General features: G+C 37.7%; 1 protein-coding gene across 1 annotated transcript in view; it reads right to left on the bottom strand.

Annotated features, from left to right (window-relative positions):
- Positions 1 to 10,862, bottom strand: part of LOC306747664 (general transcription factor IIF subunit 2-like) — a gene marked incomplete at its 5' end in the record, with an annotated part of 34,462 nt that extends 23,600 nt beyond the window's left edge. Inside the window, 4 exons of the mRNA XM_079230733.1 lie at positions 9,879 to 10,020; positions 10,304 to 10,322; positions 10,422 to 10,495; positions 10,797 to 10,862. Coding sequence (XP_079086859.1) covers positions 9,879 to 10,020; positions 10,304 to 10,322; positions 10,422 to 10,495; positions 10,797 to 10,862 — 301 coding nt within the window. The remainder of the gene's footprint in view (positions 1 to 9,878; positions 10,021 to 10,303; positions 10,323 to 10,421; positions 10,496 to 10,796) is intronic.
- Between the last annotated feature and the right edge of the window lie 8,203 nt (positions 10,863 to 19,065).

Below are 19,065 nucleotides of genomic sequence, written 5' to 3'. Positions count from 1 at the left end.
AGGAGGAGGGGAGGTCAGACCCCTTTCACTTCCACTCTCAGCTCAGACAAAAGAGGCAGCAGCAAACCATTATTCAGTTACAAAAAAAAAAAAGAGATGAGGCATTGGTGGGCACAACAAAACAGTTAGTATAAAGAGTAGTTTTTCACATATTAATTCATTTTGATATTTTTACATTGAAGCTGATGTTTTAAAGCCTTGCTCTTTCGTAAAAATGTTTTTTCTTTTAAACAATGTCCCCTGTGAACTGTACTTCTTCCTCATGGTGTAAAAAAACACCATTTACACAAAAAAATCCTTTGGTTTGAAATTCAGCCCTAAAGACTAAAAACATTTAGCCAGTGAAGTGAGATGCAAGTAATATTCAATATGTTATCTAAATTGGACAGAAAAAGGCCATTCACTGTTAAAGCAACTAACTATTATCTATCTGATGTTGATAGAAAATGTCTATTGCAATTTCTTCACATTCCTTGTTTTGTCAGTATTCAGTTTTCTATCTAATAAGACAAAGAAAAGCAGCAAATTTTCACCAATGAGAAGCTGAAGTTAGGCAATTTCTGGCATTGCTGCTTTACATGATTCATTGACAGATTCATTTCATTAATTTGAGCTGTATGATAAAGTCAATAAGAAAACGAAAGAAACCAGGACGACAGAAGCTGGAACCGAGTCAGATCAGAAAGAGAGAAGACGTGAGGGGGATCTCAGCAGAGAGGAAGTCAGAGCCAACCTGCCCTCCACTTTCCTACTGTGAGTGCGAAAATGGTAATCAACGCACTTGGTGTGTGTCCATGTTTCTGTGTGTGTTAGTTACAGTGTGTGCATCTGTGTAAATATAGTCATTAAAATCAATATTTGTACAGAGATGTTATGAATGATGTGTTGTTTTCAACCAATAATTTCTGTCTTTAAGGGTAAAAACTAATTGCAAGTTTAGTCTGCTTGGAGGTGGAACGACACCTTTTTCAAATGTTCTAGTAGCAGTTGTTTGGTCTTGTGCTCAATAGTTGACAGTTTTCACACCAGTCCAAACAAACCGTGCTAACATCCCGTTTAATCAGATACAACAAACCAGATGATCTCAACAGATGACAAGAGGCCTGTAAAAGAGGAGCATGTAGGTTGTCATTAGTCTGTGGATTCAACTTGACATCAAACTGTCTGACATACAAAACAACTGGGGCCATGTTGTATTTTCCCAGTATACATGTAGGAGTACTGGTTAGTTACTGTGTCTATGGGTAAACAATGAAGCAGCCATGGGTTGTTTGCTTTATGCGCTGTACTTAATGAACCACGGGGTAGATTCACCCTGCAAAGTGGAGTAGTGTGAGAGGGAGTGGGTAGGTTGTTTATAAATATAGCAAACATTTACCCCACAGCCCTCCAACTGGTTTATTTGACCATACACGTGCCAAGTAGTAAGTGGATAAAAATACGTGGTTGCAAGAAAGACAACGTTTAGTAAGTGCGAATATTCATCTGCACACTACCACATATCTGTTTCTTAAAAAGGATACTATGACCAATTTAAAATTTGTGAGAAGGTTTTGCATTTCCCCTTCTAAACCGTGAAGTCCCACCTGTCTGTCAAACCTGAATTATGACTAACTGGAGGCTGCTGTAAGTCTCACACCTAAACTCTGCACAGAGCCCGACATACAGTGAGCAGCATTAGTCATACAGCCTTACAGTTGTACTTTCCTTCAAGGCATCACTGCTCCATTGGAGAGTGCTAGTGCATGACAATCGGAGCACAACATATTCAGCTCAGGCCTCATTTGGACAATGCAAAGCAGCAACTCTCCACTGACAGACAGACTAATGGTGGGTGAGCAGCCTTCTTTTTTTTTTTTTAAGTGAATCAAGTTTTGTTACTGTTGAGTAAAATCCTCCCACACAACACAAAAGGATTTTCTCACACAAAAGTAATACAACCATATGGACTGTGTGACCAGTGTGGAGGAACTGCCATCATATCAGATGTGGACAACACTCTATGGCTATTATTACATGTTTAATAAAAGAGACCCAATGCAGCCTGCTCATGCACTGGTCTAACAAAAATATAATTATGTTGATGTGTCACTGTGCATGACTCCCTACAAAGGCACTCGGCGATCTAGCTCTAAAAACCCACTGGTGCAAGTCTGGGAAGCAGTTAGAGTAAATTTGATTTCTCATTTGAAATGCAGCAGTGATGGGCGGAAAATAACAGAACAAGCTGTTCAACTCTCTCCGATAGAAAAAGATGAATTGCTGAAATGTGAGCTGTAAAACCAGAGTTACAGAGACCGAGAGAAGATGAAGTTATTAGAGAAATATAAAATCACAGCATTCGACGAGTGGGGAAACGAACCCTAGTTGATTATTCACCAGAATATTCCTAATAGGCGTATTGCTAATTAACTAATTAATGTATTATCGTCATCAACAATATCCTTTGACTTTGTCATTAGTAAGTAAAGGATAACAAGCGTTCTCCTTCTACTGACTTTGGAGCGGTTGAAGAGATTTTTAAGGACTGGCCTTGCATACCAGCTGCTATAACAAAACTAAATCGGCATCAACCGATATGGCTTTTCAAAGACAAGCAATTTGAATCTGTAGCATAAAAATATATATATATATATATATATATATATATTTTACTTGCCCCCTTTTTTTCATTTGCTGATCCATGAAAAAAAAAACGTGATACAATCAAAACTATGCGTTTTATGACCAGTTGCACCCCTTTATTTGACCATAGTCCATAGCAGTCTTGGCTCTCTTGCTTCATTTACTACTTTCAACATCATGTGCTCTCACAGCGGCACGGGTCATGACGGAGACATCCGCAACTTCAAAGAAGACATGATTTCAATAAGTTTCCTCCCCCGTATCTTCTTACAATGTACTCTTCTATAACCTTTTCAGTCTTTCACCAACCTACTGACAGGATATGGCATTGACTGGCGACGGAGCATCACACTTCAGCCCTGTATCATTATTCTACGGTTCATGCACAGCAGGGTGTGCACAGACCTTCATTTCAAAAACAGAAACGAGAACAGAGATGACATTTTTCTTGCAAAAACAATAGCTGGCTCACTCTCCTATTTTCACCTTGGGCAACAGCGAACATGCATCTCTGAGAAGAATAGCTGGCCTTGAGTCACAATTGTTCAGCCCCCTTTGTGACTACAGGGGAAGGCAAATGTGAGATCTGCATTTTATTTTTAGGAACCTGTGGGGTGCAAACAATGAATTTGAGTCCCCAAATTTAAACCATTGGGTTCTGGTAAAATATGCATTATTTACATATTGAGAGCACAGAAACAAAACCATCTGTCTGCCCAATTTAAATAGACAAGTATGCACTCTGGGTACTGGGAAAAAAACAAAAAAAAAAAACACATTTCCTATATTTCATTGATTCAAAGAGACATTTATGGTGTATCACATGTATCACCCACCATCAAGTTGATTCAAACAAGATGCTTTACACTAAAATGCAATAATGGAGTTTCTAAAAAGGTACAGTTCGTAAAAGACTGCTTTTAATGGTGATAAATTGGATATTAAGACCATATATATTACCACTGAGGGAGAGAGCCCCTTCATTCTCTGCTCAGGTAGACATCACTCCACTATAACTTTACGAAGCAATGCACTGTTTGCTGCTATATTAATGCTCTAAATATTGTACATACAGAGCCTTTAAGCTTGACTATAATTTATGTTTTGTTATATAAAAAAAAAAAATGTACGACTTCATAATACAATTTTACAGTAAAAACTGTTATAAATCTTCAGAGCTAGATATAAAATTTCAATCAATATCTACGATACTCGTATTTTGAGAATGTAATTTTTCTCACGTAATTTCTGGTGGTGCTGTGTGAGAGAAAGAGAGTAGAGAGCAGTGCAACAGGAGCGAGCCGACAGCTTCAAACAGCTCCGAGAGAATGCCCGAGAGGCTTGAGCTCTCAGACAGCAGGAACTTTAAAAGCCTCCCATTGGATGAAGTTGGCAGCACACAGCCTTAACTCCAACAAAACATCAAGACTTCTCGGTGATGTCAGCCGTGAAAACAGCTCAACCACACAGCTGTTACTGCACAATGTGCAGCAAAGCCAGAGGAGCTGCCGAACGCTGATGAATGCCCGCTACTCATATCGTGGGATGGCCGAATCCCTGTGAATGAAGTCAAATATAGTCCTGAAAGCATGCGTTAGCGTCGTCTCACTACAAAGTCATGCTTTTCAAGAGGTATCCAGTCAAGAGATATTCCTCTTTAAACCCTCAGCGATTCATGAGCCACACTTTTGGAATGAAACTACAAAGCTAAGCCAGACATACTCCTTCAATGAGAACACCTACGACAGTCTGCACAGGATCCAGCAGTGAGTAGTTCCAACGGTTTTGAGCACGATGCTACTACACAACAGGGCATTCAAATAAACAATGCAACAGGACAATCAATAGTTCTCCTTTTCTAACAAACTACGCAAACATTATTGCATTTCCAAATTTTTCTGATTCCAGCCTACATTTCGACTTTTGTTAGCGATTGAAAAGGTCTGTTGTGGTTCTCGTGGTGTTTTTCCGAGTTGGAGTCTTTGTCAGTGGTGTAAAAGTTGGTGACTTTTTCAAGCGGTGTGACATATAACACATACTGTATTTACGTTTACAGAATTTTAAAGTGAGAAGCCACTGGTTTTGGAAGTATTTCTCTCCTGCTATGTTTCCCGTTCGGTTCTCGCTGGACACATGCTTGTACATTTAAGATTTTAATGAAATGCATACACTCTGTTCTGCGGTCTTGAGCTTTTTCTAAAATGACTTAAGGATTGCAGCTAAAGGAAAGCCATACTGTAACACAGCAGTACATTGCATCTGGCTTTCTGTTCTCCACTGCACGCTTCTGTGGCAACTAAGCCTGTTGCTTAGCAACCTCTTAATCAATACCTGGTCCTTGCCAGAACAAAGCTGAACAACGAGGGGAGGAAATAATGGAGGAACAGTTAGCTAGCAGCCTTACAGTACAAAAGCCATGTCAGACACCATTTGTGCATGTATCAATCATCGGCAGTCACCATTAGCAACCTCTCGCTATTGTTGGCTCATTGAATACTTGATAGACAGAGGTGGAGGAATGGGTGATAGTCAGAAATGTTTGGATTATAGAGATTAGAAACTACGTGGCTGGCTGGATTACATATTTTCCAACAAGGGGACATCTAGCCCATTTCGGGAATTAGGTAGGAACAAATGCCTGCGCTCGTTTTGGTCAAACAACACTTTAAATGACTCTGTGTCACTGTCTAATTTAATGTTACCCAAGCGTTCAATCTATAAACCAGCATGCGTTACCGGTCAAAAGTATTCTGAGGTTAACTGATTAATGGTTTACCGCTGATATCCCTAAACACAATACTGGAGCGATGATAAAATATGAGATATGTGCTTTGTATTATGTTTGGTAAGACTGACACGAAGGATGGAATAATATAGGATTTAATTGCAGATCACAATGAAAAAAAAAAAAACTCACAATAAATTGATCACAGTGAACGTACATTATCAGAATAATCGTTAATATCTTTACATGAGTGATTTTAAAAAGCGGTTTAGCTATCCATCATGGTAAAGAAGTGAAGAATAGAGCCTTGTTTTAAAAAGAATGCACAGACTCTCAATGTTACTATTTTTTTGTTATGTTTGCATTATGATTTCTGATGACCGCATTTTGCGTCAGATTGTTTTTCCTCAACAAAAAAAAAGGAGGATGTTTTGTTAGTTTTAAGCATATCCTATATAATAAATCAGAATAATATCCCGTTTTGGCCAGGACTTTTTTATATGGTCCCATGCCTTTTTCCACATAAAATGTATATTTTACGAGCAAACGATAAATGTTTGGAAGCTGATGGTTGATAATATATTTTACTAGATTTCTAACATATTGTTCTGAAGACCTGCTCTGTCTAGGTGTGAGGAAAAAGTATAATACAGTGAGGCTGGAAAGCTGCTCGTGTGTGTGTGTGTGTGTGTGTGTGTGTGTGTGTGTGTGTGTGTGTGTGTGTGCAAAAGTGAGTGGGCAACCGTGTCATACAGTACACCTTCTCGTGGGCGAGTGGGGGTGGAGTCGAGTGTTGGTCAGGTGAATAGAGACTACACACCACCACATCTCAGAGGACATTATCCTTCTTCTTTTTTCCAGTGCACTTTCATAGTCAAGCCAGCCATCTGGCGTACTGACACATTCAAGAAAAAAAAACAAGTTTATTTTTCCTTTTACACCCCCTGAATGCCATGTTTTCACATTCTTCAAACGCATGAATGTTACACTGATAATTCTCTCGGACATCTGTATAAAAGCCCAAAGCTTTAATAGTTATACTAGTGTTGCTAAAAAAGAGAAAAATCCATTATCACATGTAGGAGGTATTAATGCAGAAGCAAGTGTGGGTGAATCTAAAGTGCACGAGGGTGGTGATATAATAAACCTTGTGGCTGTAGGATGGACCCTGATCGAGAGAAAGCTTTATTTCAATTTCCATTAAGGTTCTGAGGGTCAGTTTCCTGACAAAACTAGAGATGTAGAGATGTGGCACTAAAATGCTGAAATTCTGGTTCTTTCATCTGGGGAGGTGGGCAGTTCAATAGATAATGCAGTCTAATAAACCAGGCCTGGAATAAATCATACCTTATTTAAAGTAATAAAGTTTTTGTTGAATCTGAACTGGCTGCAGAAACTGAACTGGCTGCAGTTTGTGATGCTGGTGTTGAACTGCATTAAGTTATACCGACTGTTTTTATATAAATTTGTCCACCCAATTTATATCAATGAGGGTTCACATTTAGCCTTAACTTACCACAAACAATTGAGATGTATAAGGAATTACATGACGAGGGAATGAAAACCCAACCTGGAATCAAACCAGTATAGACAATGATTTGGGTGATAAACTACTAATATAGCTATTACCATGTTGACTTACTGATAGAATGTACAAAAAACGAGGATAGCTATAAAAAGGCTTTCCCTGAATATGGCTGTAACAAAGTGTGTTCACAATATAAATAGAGTGCAGGATTTTAAATAGTATAGTAGTAAAAGTATCAATTGTCATGCAATTCAAAACTAAAGTCTGTTTCTTACCAAATTACACTCACCCGAAGTGCCATTAGTACATATATTGCTCTTTACAAGGTTTAATAAAAACATTTAAAAAGGATTGCATAATGATATCTGACTCCAAATACTTGAGGCTACATTTGTCCAGCACATTTGACAGGAACTGATTAGTTTCTGTGGCCTGAATAATTTATACAGAAAGTGCGCTTTTCAATATTTTCTTTTCTGTCTTTGTTTTCATTTTCACCACATACACAGCTTAATTAGTTTAGAGCTAGCTTGTCTTTATTAGGATTGGACTCAACTTCAGATACCAAATCCAAAGAGCTCCAGTATTATTATTCTACTACCAAGTGAGTTGTGATATTTCGCTTGCCATGTCCTCAGCTGCTAACATAAATAATCTAATCCATGTGCTCCAAGGTCTGCCTGTATCTTGTTTTACCGTCTGCCCAGCTGCTTAATGAGAAAATTATTTTTATGTTTTCCTGTTTGCTTTGGCTGTTACTCACAAATTAAATCATTGAGATCATTCATGTTAAATTCCCTTTGCTCCTTGTAATAACGTGCACCTTGAAAGCTTAACGGGGATTTCATTTGATGAGTTTACTCTTGTCTGTGTAGAACTAGGATCAAATTAACTATTGAACGAAGTGGCTTATTGATCTACACAGTCTGGCTTATTGATCCACACAACCAGCAACATGCAACCTGGACAAGACCCTGATATTGTTACAGTAGAACAAAAGCTAAAAACACAATGAAAAAAAGAAGAGAAAGAAGACTGCAGATGCACTGAAGATCTGAACAACCAAAGTTAATCCCAGATGCACTTGGCCACAACAACAAAACACCTTCAATCAACATTAACTGCAGACATGGAAATTGATTTGAACACATGATCAAACTGGGTAAAGGCGTCTGAATCTATAGCCACCCAAAGGCTTCACGCTTCAGCACCAGCGGCCTCTTCCAGCCAAACACAGCAGACAAACGGTTACTCTTTACAAAGCACTTGGGGAAAGAAAGCAGCTCATTATCCTGAGCAAAATAAAACATATACCGTCACTGCCATTCACATGAATCAATACAAAATTAAAGAGCAACCATGACTGTGTCTCTACTTTCAGTTTGAGCACAGACATAGATCATGTGAAACGTGAAATGGATTTGTATATTGAACCACTATTGTTCTGCACTAATATTGTCTGTCAATTATTTTATCCATACATTTTTTTCCGCTGATTCTGAACTACTCTGGGTTCTCTGCAATACCTTCTCAACACTAACCTATGATTATGCTGAAGGGTTTAAATACCTGCAGCCCCTTCTTATGCGGTACATTTTTGCAGTTAGCTTTCCAAAAAGTTGAGAATATTTCATCACTCTGTATAGATAAACAAGAAACTTCCCTGTTGTTTTTAATATGTCTGGCTTTTGCTGCTCGATATATTCAGTCCTGTCCCTCTAAACCTCATGGGAGAATTATTCAATGCTCCATTTGGTTCACACTTTCTATCATGGCTAGAGCTTTGGCAACTTGCCATCCAGTCAATATATAAACATCACATCACTTTGGTCATGATTGGATTATGCTCAAAATATGCTTTTTGTTTTGATGTCAAGAAGCACCCTTAAAATACAGTGAGAAGCAGTCATTTTATTGTTACGGAGCACTGGCACCCTGTGAGGTACAGGATTGCTTTTGACATTTAACTAATTTGAACAGCCTGCACCCTGCTAGTTATTTACAGTCTCCCTAAATTAAAGTTAGCAATGAATTATGGGATTTCATTAATTTCCAGAGGCAATTAAACCTTTTTTAAATGTTCTGTAATTTCCTTTTTGATTGCCTTCCTTCATAGAATAATTGTATTTACTTTATCATTATTTACTTTTATTGGTCTGACAAATGATGTAATCAAATATAATCACACATAAAAAATAACAACCTAATCTACTGTAATTTATCAGGTCACAGTTGCAGCTATTTTCAAGCTCCGGGTCTGATGCAAATCTCTGCAAATCCCTCTGGCTCATGTATATATGGATGACACATCATGCCTGGCAGCAAACGTCCTCCATTTGTCATAAGCAACTCTATTCTCATGAATTTTACAGCGCAATCAATGTTGAATCCACAGCAGCTTTCTTTAAAAGAAAGATAACCTAAGACACTAGAATAACTAAGGACAGATACATCTGTTATGTAATGTGCCACTATCCTGAGTAAAGGCCCTGTGAGTGTTGGTTTTCTCTATTAGTTGTTAACAAAAAAAGGTCTAGGATTTTTTTTTTTTACCGATTTCAGATTGATCAACAACTCAATTTGTTAAATTAAGACTATTTTCAAAAAAGGCACAGCTAAGACTTTAACCTCTGCCTTGAGTCTAAAATACATTCAAACTTTTATATATTTTGTCCCTTTTCTGGGAAAAAGCAACATCCTCATTCTGAACTTTCCCCCTTAAACCCCAATTTCAGACATCCTTATTTTTGCTCAACTTGTTCAACACGTGGTAATCTGCAGGTACCTGCGGTAAAATTCGTAGATGATATCCGTGTAGGACATTGACTTCCATTTAACTCACATACCACACTGCCCTGTGAACCGTCACGGGAATCATACACTGTCAAATCTATTTCAGTTTGAACCCTCCAGCCCCATCAAACATGCGCTTCAGATGCCATTATCCAGCACAGGAGAAACACAGAGACTAGGGCTGAAAGGGTTGAATTGAAGCCTGACCTGTGCTCTGGCTGAAGATGGCCATGGTCTGCCCACCCGCTGTGTGCATAGTGAACGGGTGATCTCTCGGGACCTGCAGTGATGCATCCTTTTCCCCCAAGGCGCCCAGGGTCGCCAGATCCTCATTCAGCCTGAAACATACCTGGGGACTCACAGTCAAGACTCTGCTGACTACTCATACTAACAACCAACTCTTTGATTCATCAGATATGGTCGACTATGATATGATCAAACTGTATTGATCGCAGTGGGGAAGTTTGTTCAACAAAGCAGAAAATAGTGATGGGATACAACAAAGACGGGGGGAAAAAGTAAAAATAGGACACATAATGTGTGAATAACTCTGTTGTGAGAAAATATACAATACATGCAGTATGAATGGGTGGGAAAATAAATAAATAAATACTTCTATGAAGCTGTCTCACCTCTGTTTTGCCTTGCTTCCTGACAGGTGGATGGGAAGACAGAAAAAACAAGTGTCCATCACTGATAATCATGATGACAGGATTTAAGCAACATGTATTCTACGTCTCCTCAACATACTTTCCGATGGTGATCTTTCCAACTTCTCTCTTTTCTGTGGACTTGTCCCATTGCAGAGATAAATACTTGGGAACCTAGTGAGGGAGATAAATGGCAATTTAAAGAAGTCACTTGTATCATTAAGTTTGCCGGTTAAATATGTGTATACACACACACACACACACACACACACACACACACACACACACACACACACACACACACACACACACACACACACACACACACAAATAACTTGTTTTTCAATAAGAGCTTTGACGATGCATTTCTATCAAATTGTTATTTTCGAAGTGGGCGGCCATTTTTAATTAGCATAACGCCAACTGTCAACGTTACTTTCCTTTGGCGGTTGGTTGAATGTGAAGGTGAACAAACCTTAACAAGCCACACGCCTTGACTTTGTTTGACTCCCGTTAGATTAACCTCCGCTTTTTCTGCCATGGTTTAAATGTCGTGAGAGTTTCAAAAGACTGTAGTGGTAATGGAAGGAAGTACTAGCACGGTGCGTGCGTTTTTAACGTCTCAATTTAGTCAGGATTCCGGAAGAAACGCCCTAAGTAGAATAACTACAAAATAAAACTTCCTGTGACCTTTCACAATAAATGACACAGTGATGGAAATACTTCATCGGAAGACGAATGAGTTGTTTATAAATATATGTATTCTTTCTTAATTGTATTCCTCCTTTATACGAGGGACACCCATTTTGGAAAATTATGTAGGCCTACATGTTTTTTTTATTTCATGTAAATTAATGGAAAATAACCAAAACTCTTTCAGGTAGTGTATGTATATGTGGTTCTCGAGTGGTTATTTAAATTATGATGATTGTAAAGGCTCAAGGACCAGCAAGATGTTGTGAATCCTTGAAATATCTACTCTAGTCTTCCATGTGGAATAATTTGCAACTGACAAAGTATTGATTAAGTCAAAGTCTTGTCTCAGGTGTGTGTGTGGTTTTGGGAACTGCAGGCAACCAATTAAAATTACATGACATCCTAGTGAGACAATCACATACTGTGTGTTAATATATCAATTGCATCAATTGCGATGTAGTTTGATCAATCTAGCTTCAAGACCTTTATCAATTGAATCTGATATGTGCTTATAGTCCATATACATGTCGGCTATATAGATTTGTTTGCACTAAATGCACTTCCCCACACACCTTGCAAAGTGAGATGGAGGAAGAGGAGGTTAAAAAGGGCAGAGCAGTTCATTTTTGCCCCCGAGCTCACGATTACTATTGTAATAATATCAACCTTGTTTACAGATTAAATACCCAAGAGGACAACACAAAACATGCATCATTAAACAAAGTGCTAACACACTCAAACATGATTTACTAGGCAGTGGGTTTGGACTGAGGCAACAAACAACAAGTGAATTTTTATTAATAGAAATAATTAAACATTTAGATGTATTAATACACTTTCCTATGGTTTTCTATGAATGCATAGTGTTTTGATTTACTAGAATTAACCCATGTATTTGTATTTCTATACATTGTCATTTGCCATTGTTTATCACGTTTACGAATATGTATTTATTTCAATATAAATCCATTTTAAATGTTGTCTCCAGAGGCTGGTAGCATCACCATGTGGATCAACAGACAACTTGCACTCTTTTACAATGATGCTGTCTAGTTGGTCCTGCAGCATCACCCGTCTGTACATGTTGGCGATGATCTAGTATCTGGTACTAGGATTTGAAGAGTTACATGAGTCCTAGCAGTAGTAAATACGATTTTAACACGGGCTTGGATAAGAGTTAAGGGATTCATTTCCTAGAAAAACGTGATGATGATGATGATAACAGTGTATGTTCAAATTGTAAACCTCATACAATCACAAATAGACAAAGAAACATAGACCATCACATGTATGGCATCACCAAACAAAACACAACATCAAACTGTTTATTGAAATTGTGTCTTCTTCTGGTACTTCTTCAATGTAATACAAAAGGGAGTTACAGAGCACACTTGTACTTATTTTGTTTATATAATTGCTCCTCTCTATATTCCATTAACATGTGATGCTTTCTTGTTAAATATAAGGTTAGACTAATAATATTTTAAGAGCCCTCCATCACTTGATGCCACTGCTGTTCTGGATCAAATGAGAAGGTGAGCCACTTCAACACTACGCTCATTATTTTTTGCTTAATAAATTATGTATATAGAGATTGAGACCAGAGTGAATCAAGATTAGCTTTCAAAATAATTACCTTGAATCATCGATGTGTGACTCACATGTAATTAGTGCACTTGAAAACTGCATCAGAAAATACAAAGATGGGAAATTAAACATTTATGACAATATTGAATATAGAAAAACAACAATATTTGGTTTGAGAAATCAAGAAGTGGGGCCAGTTCTTTCCATTACTGCAATCTAAAACATTTTCTTTTCGTTGATTGGCTTAAATCTATTATTGCGGGCTGGTTTTGAGAACAAGCAAACAAAAGATTTTAGATTTTTTTTAAGGTTTTGTCTAAATTAAGATCATCTCTGGAGAGACCTGGAAGAACATTTTCTCATTTCTGTAAATGTCAGAGAGAATAGCTGTTTGGAAGGGAAAGACACAGGCACACATTATCTTAAACACTGAATCTTAATTTAGTGGTGGATAGCATCTGGAGTAACTCAATACTTTAGCATCTCCCTTTACCTCTGCAGCTGATTTGTATGTATTGCCACCTTGTGGATAACTCCCAGAACTGCACATGATACTGTATGAATGAATGGAGGAATCAAATAGCAGTAAGAAGATTGTTATATAATCCATAGCCAGAACTGTTCTCCTCTTCTATATAATATTTTTCTTTCACAAAGGGCACTGTGCTTGTTTTGAAGATGTGTAAAGAAGATTATTCTAATACGTCAGACGCAGAAGGTACCTCAAGATCTAATAGAAGTATCGTCATTAAAAGTGGTAAACAAATGCATGTTCCCAAGGGGATAGACCCTTTTAATTCTTAATTTCCTCATGGCCTTTCCTCTAGCACCACTCTGAAGAACCAGTGTTTAACTAGTTTAGATTTTGAGTGGCATGTAACCTGCACTCTCAGGCACTGGTCTATTGATTTGGATCAATATAACCTCCCTGTGCCCCAAATGGATCGCTCAGCAGTGTGACCAATAACAAACCAGGCATCCAGTATCTGTGCAACACAAATATGTCCCTCAGAGAAAACTCAGAGTCTCCTCTTTTCGGCTGATCAGCCGTCAGCACATTCACATTAAGCTTAACGCACAGAAAACGCTCTTCCACATCAAGACATCGAGCCACAGCCTCCAAAGTGTCCCAGCTGCCGGCAGCAGTTTATCTGCATCATTGGAACGTGTTGAAAGTGTGTGTATGTGTGTGTGTGTGTGTGTGTGTGTGTGTGTGTGTGTGTGTGTGTGTGTGTGTGTGTGTGTGTGTGTGTGTGTGTGTGAGACTGCAAAAGTGATCGGACAATGGTGCCCAAACTTCCTCTTATTACCCAAGTTTGAAACTCTAGAAACCCTCTATCAGTCCTCTGCTGGTTGAAAGATTCAGCAAATCTTTTTTCATAAGGGATAAAATGAGCTTGGCACCAGCTGAGGGTTTTGGCTTTCCTTCCAAGGTCATCCTCCCTTTGAGGTAGGCACTTTTTGTCAACAGTCTGGGTATATTTCAAAGGCCAGACTACAAAGATAAAGCAACCACCAAATTGAATGCCAGCAGACTGATTTATACTGAAATGTGTCCACTAACAAACCCTACCTTCAAATGCTAAAAACACATTCTTAGTTCAATAGCATCATATCATTTTAATAGCCTGATCAAGCACATGTCTCAGTGAAATGATAATTTCTCCAAAACCTGACATGTACAGAAATATAAATATTATTCACATTGTTATGATTTCTTTCACACAGTGCATTACACAGGGCTGTTGCCTTGGCAGCTCTATAGGTCGCAGTTACAGATGCGGTCGTTTTTTTTTTGTGTACCAGAAAGAGATTCAAAATGAATCTGCTTCTCCGGTCTTTTGATTTTCATACACAGAAGGTGATCTGACAGTGAAGAGAAAGGGATGCAGACGTCATTGTTATCATCCCACCACCTTGTTTCAAATTGACAAATCTCTTCTTTTGCCTCAGCACGCTCTAAAAAAGCATTGACATCATTTGATTCAAGATATTTGCATTGCCATATGCACAGATAACAGACAGTTACAATGAAAAGCTTATTTTGTTAGGTCCTCCTTACACACAGAATTACAATAAACTTAAGGTTAAAAAAAAATTGAATTTATAATACAAAAAAACATTGGTATAAATGCTAATAGTATAAGAAAATATATAAAATAAGGCACAACAATATGACGACAGTATGCTCAATCAGTTTCAACATTAGTTGTTGTTAAGGGTGACATGTTCTGAGACAGTCTGTTTCTCTTCGCCTCAAAGGTTTTCTAGCGGGCTGACGTCATGTCCCTGGAGCCATGCTGAGATGATGGCCGCTTTGGTGAAGGGGTCCATTATCCTGCCGGAAATCTCTGTGGGAAAACAGTGCTTTTATGCTATGCAACAATGTAATTATTGAGAACTGATTAACATTGTTCTATGTTAAGAGTTTTTGTGAGGTGTGAGGTCATCTGGCAGCTTTAAGGCCAAGCTGTTCAAGCTAAAAACCTGCATGATGTACACGTACGTGTATGTATTCCTCATCTGGTCTCAATACCACACTTCACATTTAGAGACAGCAACAACTGTCAACAAGTATAGTTTCATATTGTATAAATATATGATATGTAGTGTAAGTATTCTATTCAATTTTTGAGATTGCATTCCTGAGCTATATGAAACTTTGACAGAGGACGGATCTTCCTCCTATATCCGTATTTAACAAATATATGAATTGACCTGATGGGGGTGCTATAATTCCAGGTCTTCAAACAAATATATCAGAACTTATTGAAGGAAATACAATAGCTTATATCGTATGGACATTTGATTTAAGAAACCTATCTAATTGATAGGTTATTATACTTTGGGGATCTACAAACGTTACCATGGGCCACAAGTCATTGAGAAAACTTTGTTTCTATGCATGTTTAGGAAATTATATCACTAATTTTCATTTGACCTGCCATCAAATCCCAAAAGAAGGCTATACTAAATGCAATTGAGAGATTTGAACACCTTAAGTCATTTGTATTTGTTCAGAGTAGTTTTTCCAAACATTGTTTATGTGGCCTTGAACGTGAGTCTGTACCATCTTAGATTCTCTCCTTCATTATTAAATACAGTATTTCCACCAGCTGCTATCAAGTTCCCCTTTCACTCATCAGTCAGGCATGCAGATCTAAGGTTACTGCTTTGATTAATTCATTGTGCTGCTTGCCTGTCAATGCAGTAATGAATAAATAAGCAACCATGTTATAATGACATAGCTTTCTAACTTTAAAGCCGTAACACAAATATCTGTCGAACATTATTATCTTTAAGGTAATTTATCTGCTCTTACTGGGGAGTATCTCACATTTATACTTAAGACATTCACACCAATAAGCTGTCAAGTAAAGACTCGCTGTGTATCATTATTCCATATTATTATTACACAGTGAGATCATACTTTAATCATAAAGTATTAACAAAATGTTATGGTTGTTGCTGCACATGAGGAAAGAATTTGTCTTCAGGCATTTACCCTCATTCAGCTTCAAAAACAAAACAAACTGTATATTCGGACTGTGAGGTTTTTCCATGTGACATTTACCTGGAATGGAAAAAAAATCTGGATCTGCCTCAGTTAAAGGCTGAAATGACCTGCTATGCAGAGCGCAGTAATATACACTATAATAGGTCATTGATTGGCTGTTTGAATCATCAAATTAAATACAAATTGCAACTTCTAATAACGTGCAAAGTGGAAGCACTATGCTTTTGTTCTGTCTATTAGTAATCCACATGATATGAGTGTGTGAAAGTGTACACAATCAAAAACTGGAACGCCTGCTCTGTTCAGAACCTTTACATCTTCTACTGGCTTTTATAGTTCATATTTTTCCTCTTTCTTTGTTACAGTTACCGTGACGTACAGCAGTGCCAATGGGTTTAGACTATGTGCGGAAAGAAAAACTCTTGAATGAATGTGATGGCCTGGGTTGGACATCTAGTAACACACGCTGTGATTTTCTGCTGGGAGTTCTGTCCAATGAAAATAAAGCCAGCATCTATTCTAGTCTCCATTCAGAGCAAAGAGGCTCAGTGGACACAAGTCCCAGACAGAGACACAGACACCCTGCCCCGCATCACTGGGCTTGGCCCTGTACTCTCCACGACCAAAGCCTCTGTTGTTTCAAGAATTTTTGGTTGGTTTCACCGCCGTCATCACCACTCTGCTCCAACAGATTTATCTTTATATGCTTAAAACTGGACAACTGCTTGTACTTCAGAAGACAATGACTGACTATATATCCTAATCAATACGTCCAGCTAGCCGAAATAAGGCAACAGACAACTGAATAGTTGTTTTGATCCCACTGCATGCACAGTAGCAAAGTGCCTGCGGCAAAGTTTTATGTAAGTAACAGTCAATACCAGAATCTAAAAATACTCTAATACAAATAAATGGAGTATTTAAGATTCTACTAAAGTAAATGTACAAAAGTTTCAGCAAAATGTAATCCATAATACAAGTATTTACCAACTGTGTGTAGTGTTGGCTTGTGGAATTATATTTTATAACCTCATCATTTATTTTCTGCATAAAGGCTTAATCTGACAGATATATGTGGACTAAAAACTCTTAAGTGCAATGATTTCTTCTAAAGTGTGCAGTAGTGGAGTTAAATTGTAAAGCAGCAATCATGTAATACTCAAGTAAAATATACAAAATTGGATTTGCATAGTTGAGTAACTAACATATTTTAAGTCCCCAACATGTTTTGCACTGAAGTTCCCAGAAATGACTTGCAACTAATGAATATTTTTCAAAAGCAACTTACATTTGATAAGCAAATTGGGGTGCAATGTCCCAGTAGTTCTTGAATTAAATTACAAACAACTAATGTAGGATATCAGGATATATGCAGGATATCTTTCAATCTGTCATATAGAGAGCATACAATTGTTATTCTTTATATGAATAAATGATTACTCTTTTCACTCAGATCACAAAAGTGATTACAAAATCAAACCAGAGTCCAGAGTATAAATTGTTCATTATTGTCGGGGCGGTGGCACAATAGCGCTGTGTGTTTTTTGTTGTTGTTGTGGAGTGCCAGTGTGATTTAAAGCTGCTGACAGCACCAGACGCTTACACTGCACTGGGCTCCTGCTGTCTCTCGTTCTCTATCATTTGTATCGATGCATATAGCCTGTCTGCTAGCCTGACAGTACATCTCGACTCCTCTTCTCTCTCTTCTCACTCCCCCGGCCCCGTCACCAGTGGCCTACTCTGTCCTTTCTCTTTTACTTCTGCTCTCTCTGTTTCTCGCTTTCTTCAATGCGTTCACAAACTTTCACAAGATTTAAAGAAGATTTTTTTTCCAATGGCTAAACCTGACAAACTGAACTAAACACCTCATAAGTTTATATTCTGCAGACCTTTTTGCAAAACACAAGTATCGGGTAAATGAAGTCACTTGAATTAAAGCATCTGCATATTTGGTCAGTACAGATTCATTGAGTGTACTATGGTGCTTGGGCAGAACATGCTATGATTATTAACATACAGATACATGTACTATAAAGCATGTTAATTTATGAAAAGACCAGAACACAGTAAATGGAGACGCTGGACCAGTTTAACACCAGAGTTCATTGACCTATAATAGAATGGCAACATGACACACCAACACATGTGTACATGTTCTAAGCCTCTCACAAGCTCATACACACACCAGAGAGAGAGAGAGAGAGAGAGAGAGAAAGAGAGAGAGAGAGAGAGAGAGAGAGAGAGAGAGAGAGAGGCCCCAAACAGTACCTGTGTGTAGAATAATCTTTCAATAGTTAACACATGTGTCTGCAGAGAGATCTAGCAGCTCTGTCCAGCTTTGTTTCAGAAACCCTGTTGATGTTGATGTTTTGCTCAATCCACAACACATGTTCAGTAGGTTGATATTTACAACCTGGAATTTTTTTGTTTTACATTTTTAATTGGGTAATAATTGTACTATTTCCCATTTTCTGCAGTAATCAACCCAAATCCCTTGATTATTAAATAGCATAACAACAATGTATTCAGATAATTAACATCACAATGTAAAAATCTAATCAATTAAAAAAGTATTAAGTACAGTGGTAATATCAACAAATTATATAAAAACATATAATAAGTAGTACTGATTATGCAGGATGGCCCTTTTCAGATGGATTCTTTATTATGCATGTCATGTAATTGTATTTGTATCATGTGGTCTTTCAATGTTGCAGCTTTGACAAGCTACTTTTTTCTACATTAGTTAGTCACATCTGTACAAAATACACCATATTTTACACGATGATTAGATGTTTTATTTTGTAAAATCTATCTATCTATCTATCTATCTATCTATCTATCTATCTATCTATCTATCTATCTATCTATCTATCTATAAGTTAAATAGTAAAAAAAACAACTATATTGTCCTCATACTGGTTCCGAGGATAGAGCCCTCTCC

Source organism: Taurulus bubalis (genome assembly GCF_910589615.1).
Source record: "Taurulus bubalis genome assembly, chromosome: 15".
NCBI classification, from domain to species: domain Eukaryota; kingdom Metazoa; phylum Chordata; class Actinopteri; order Perciformes; family Cottidae; genus Taurulus; species Taurulus bubalis.
Note: the sequence above shows the minus strand (reverse complement) of the source record. Positions and strands in the feature narration are given on the sequence as shown.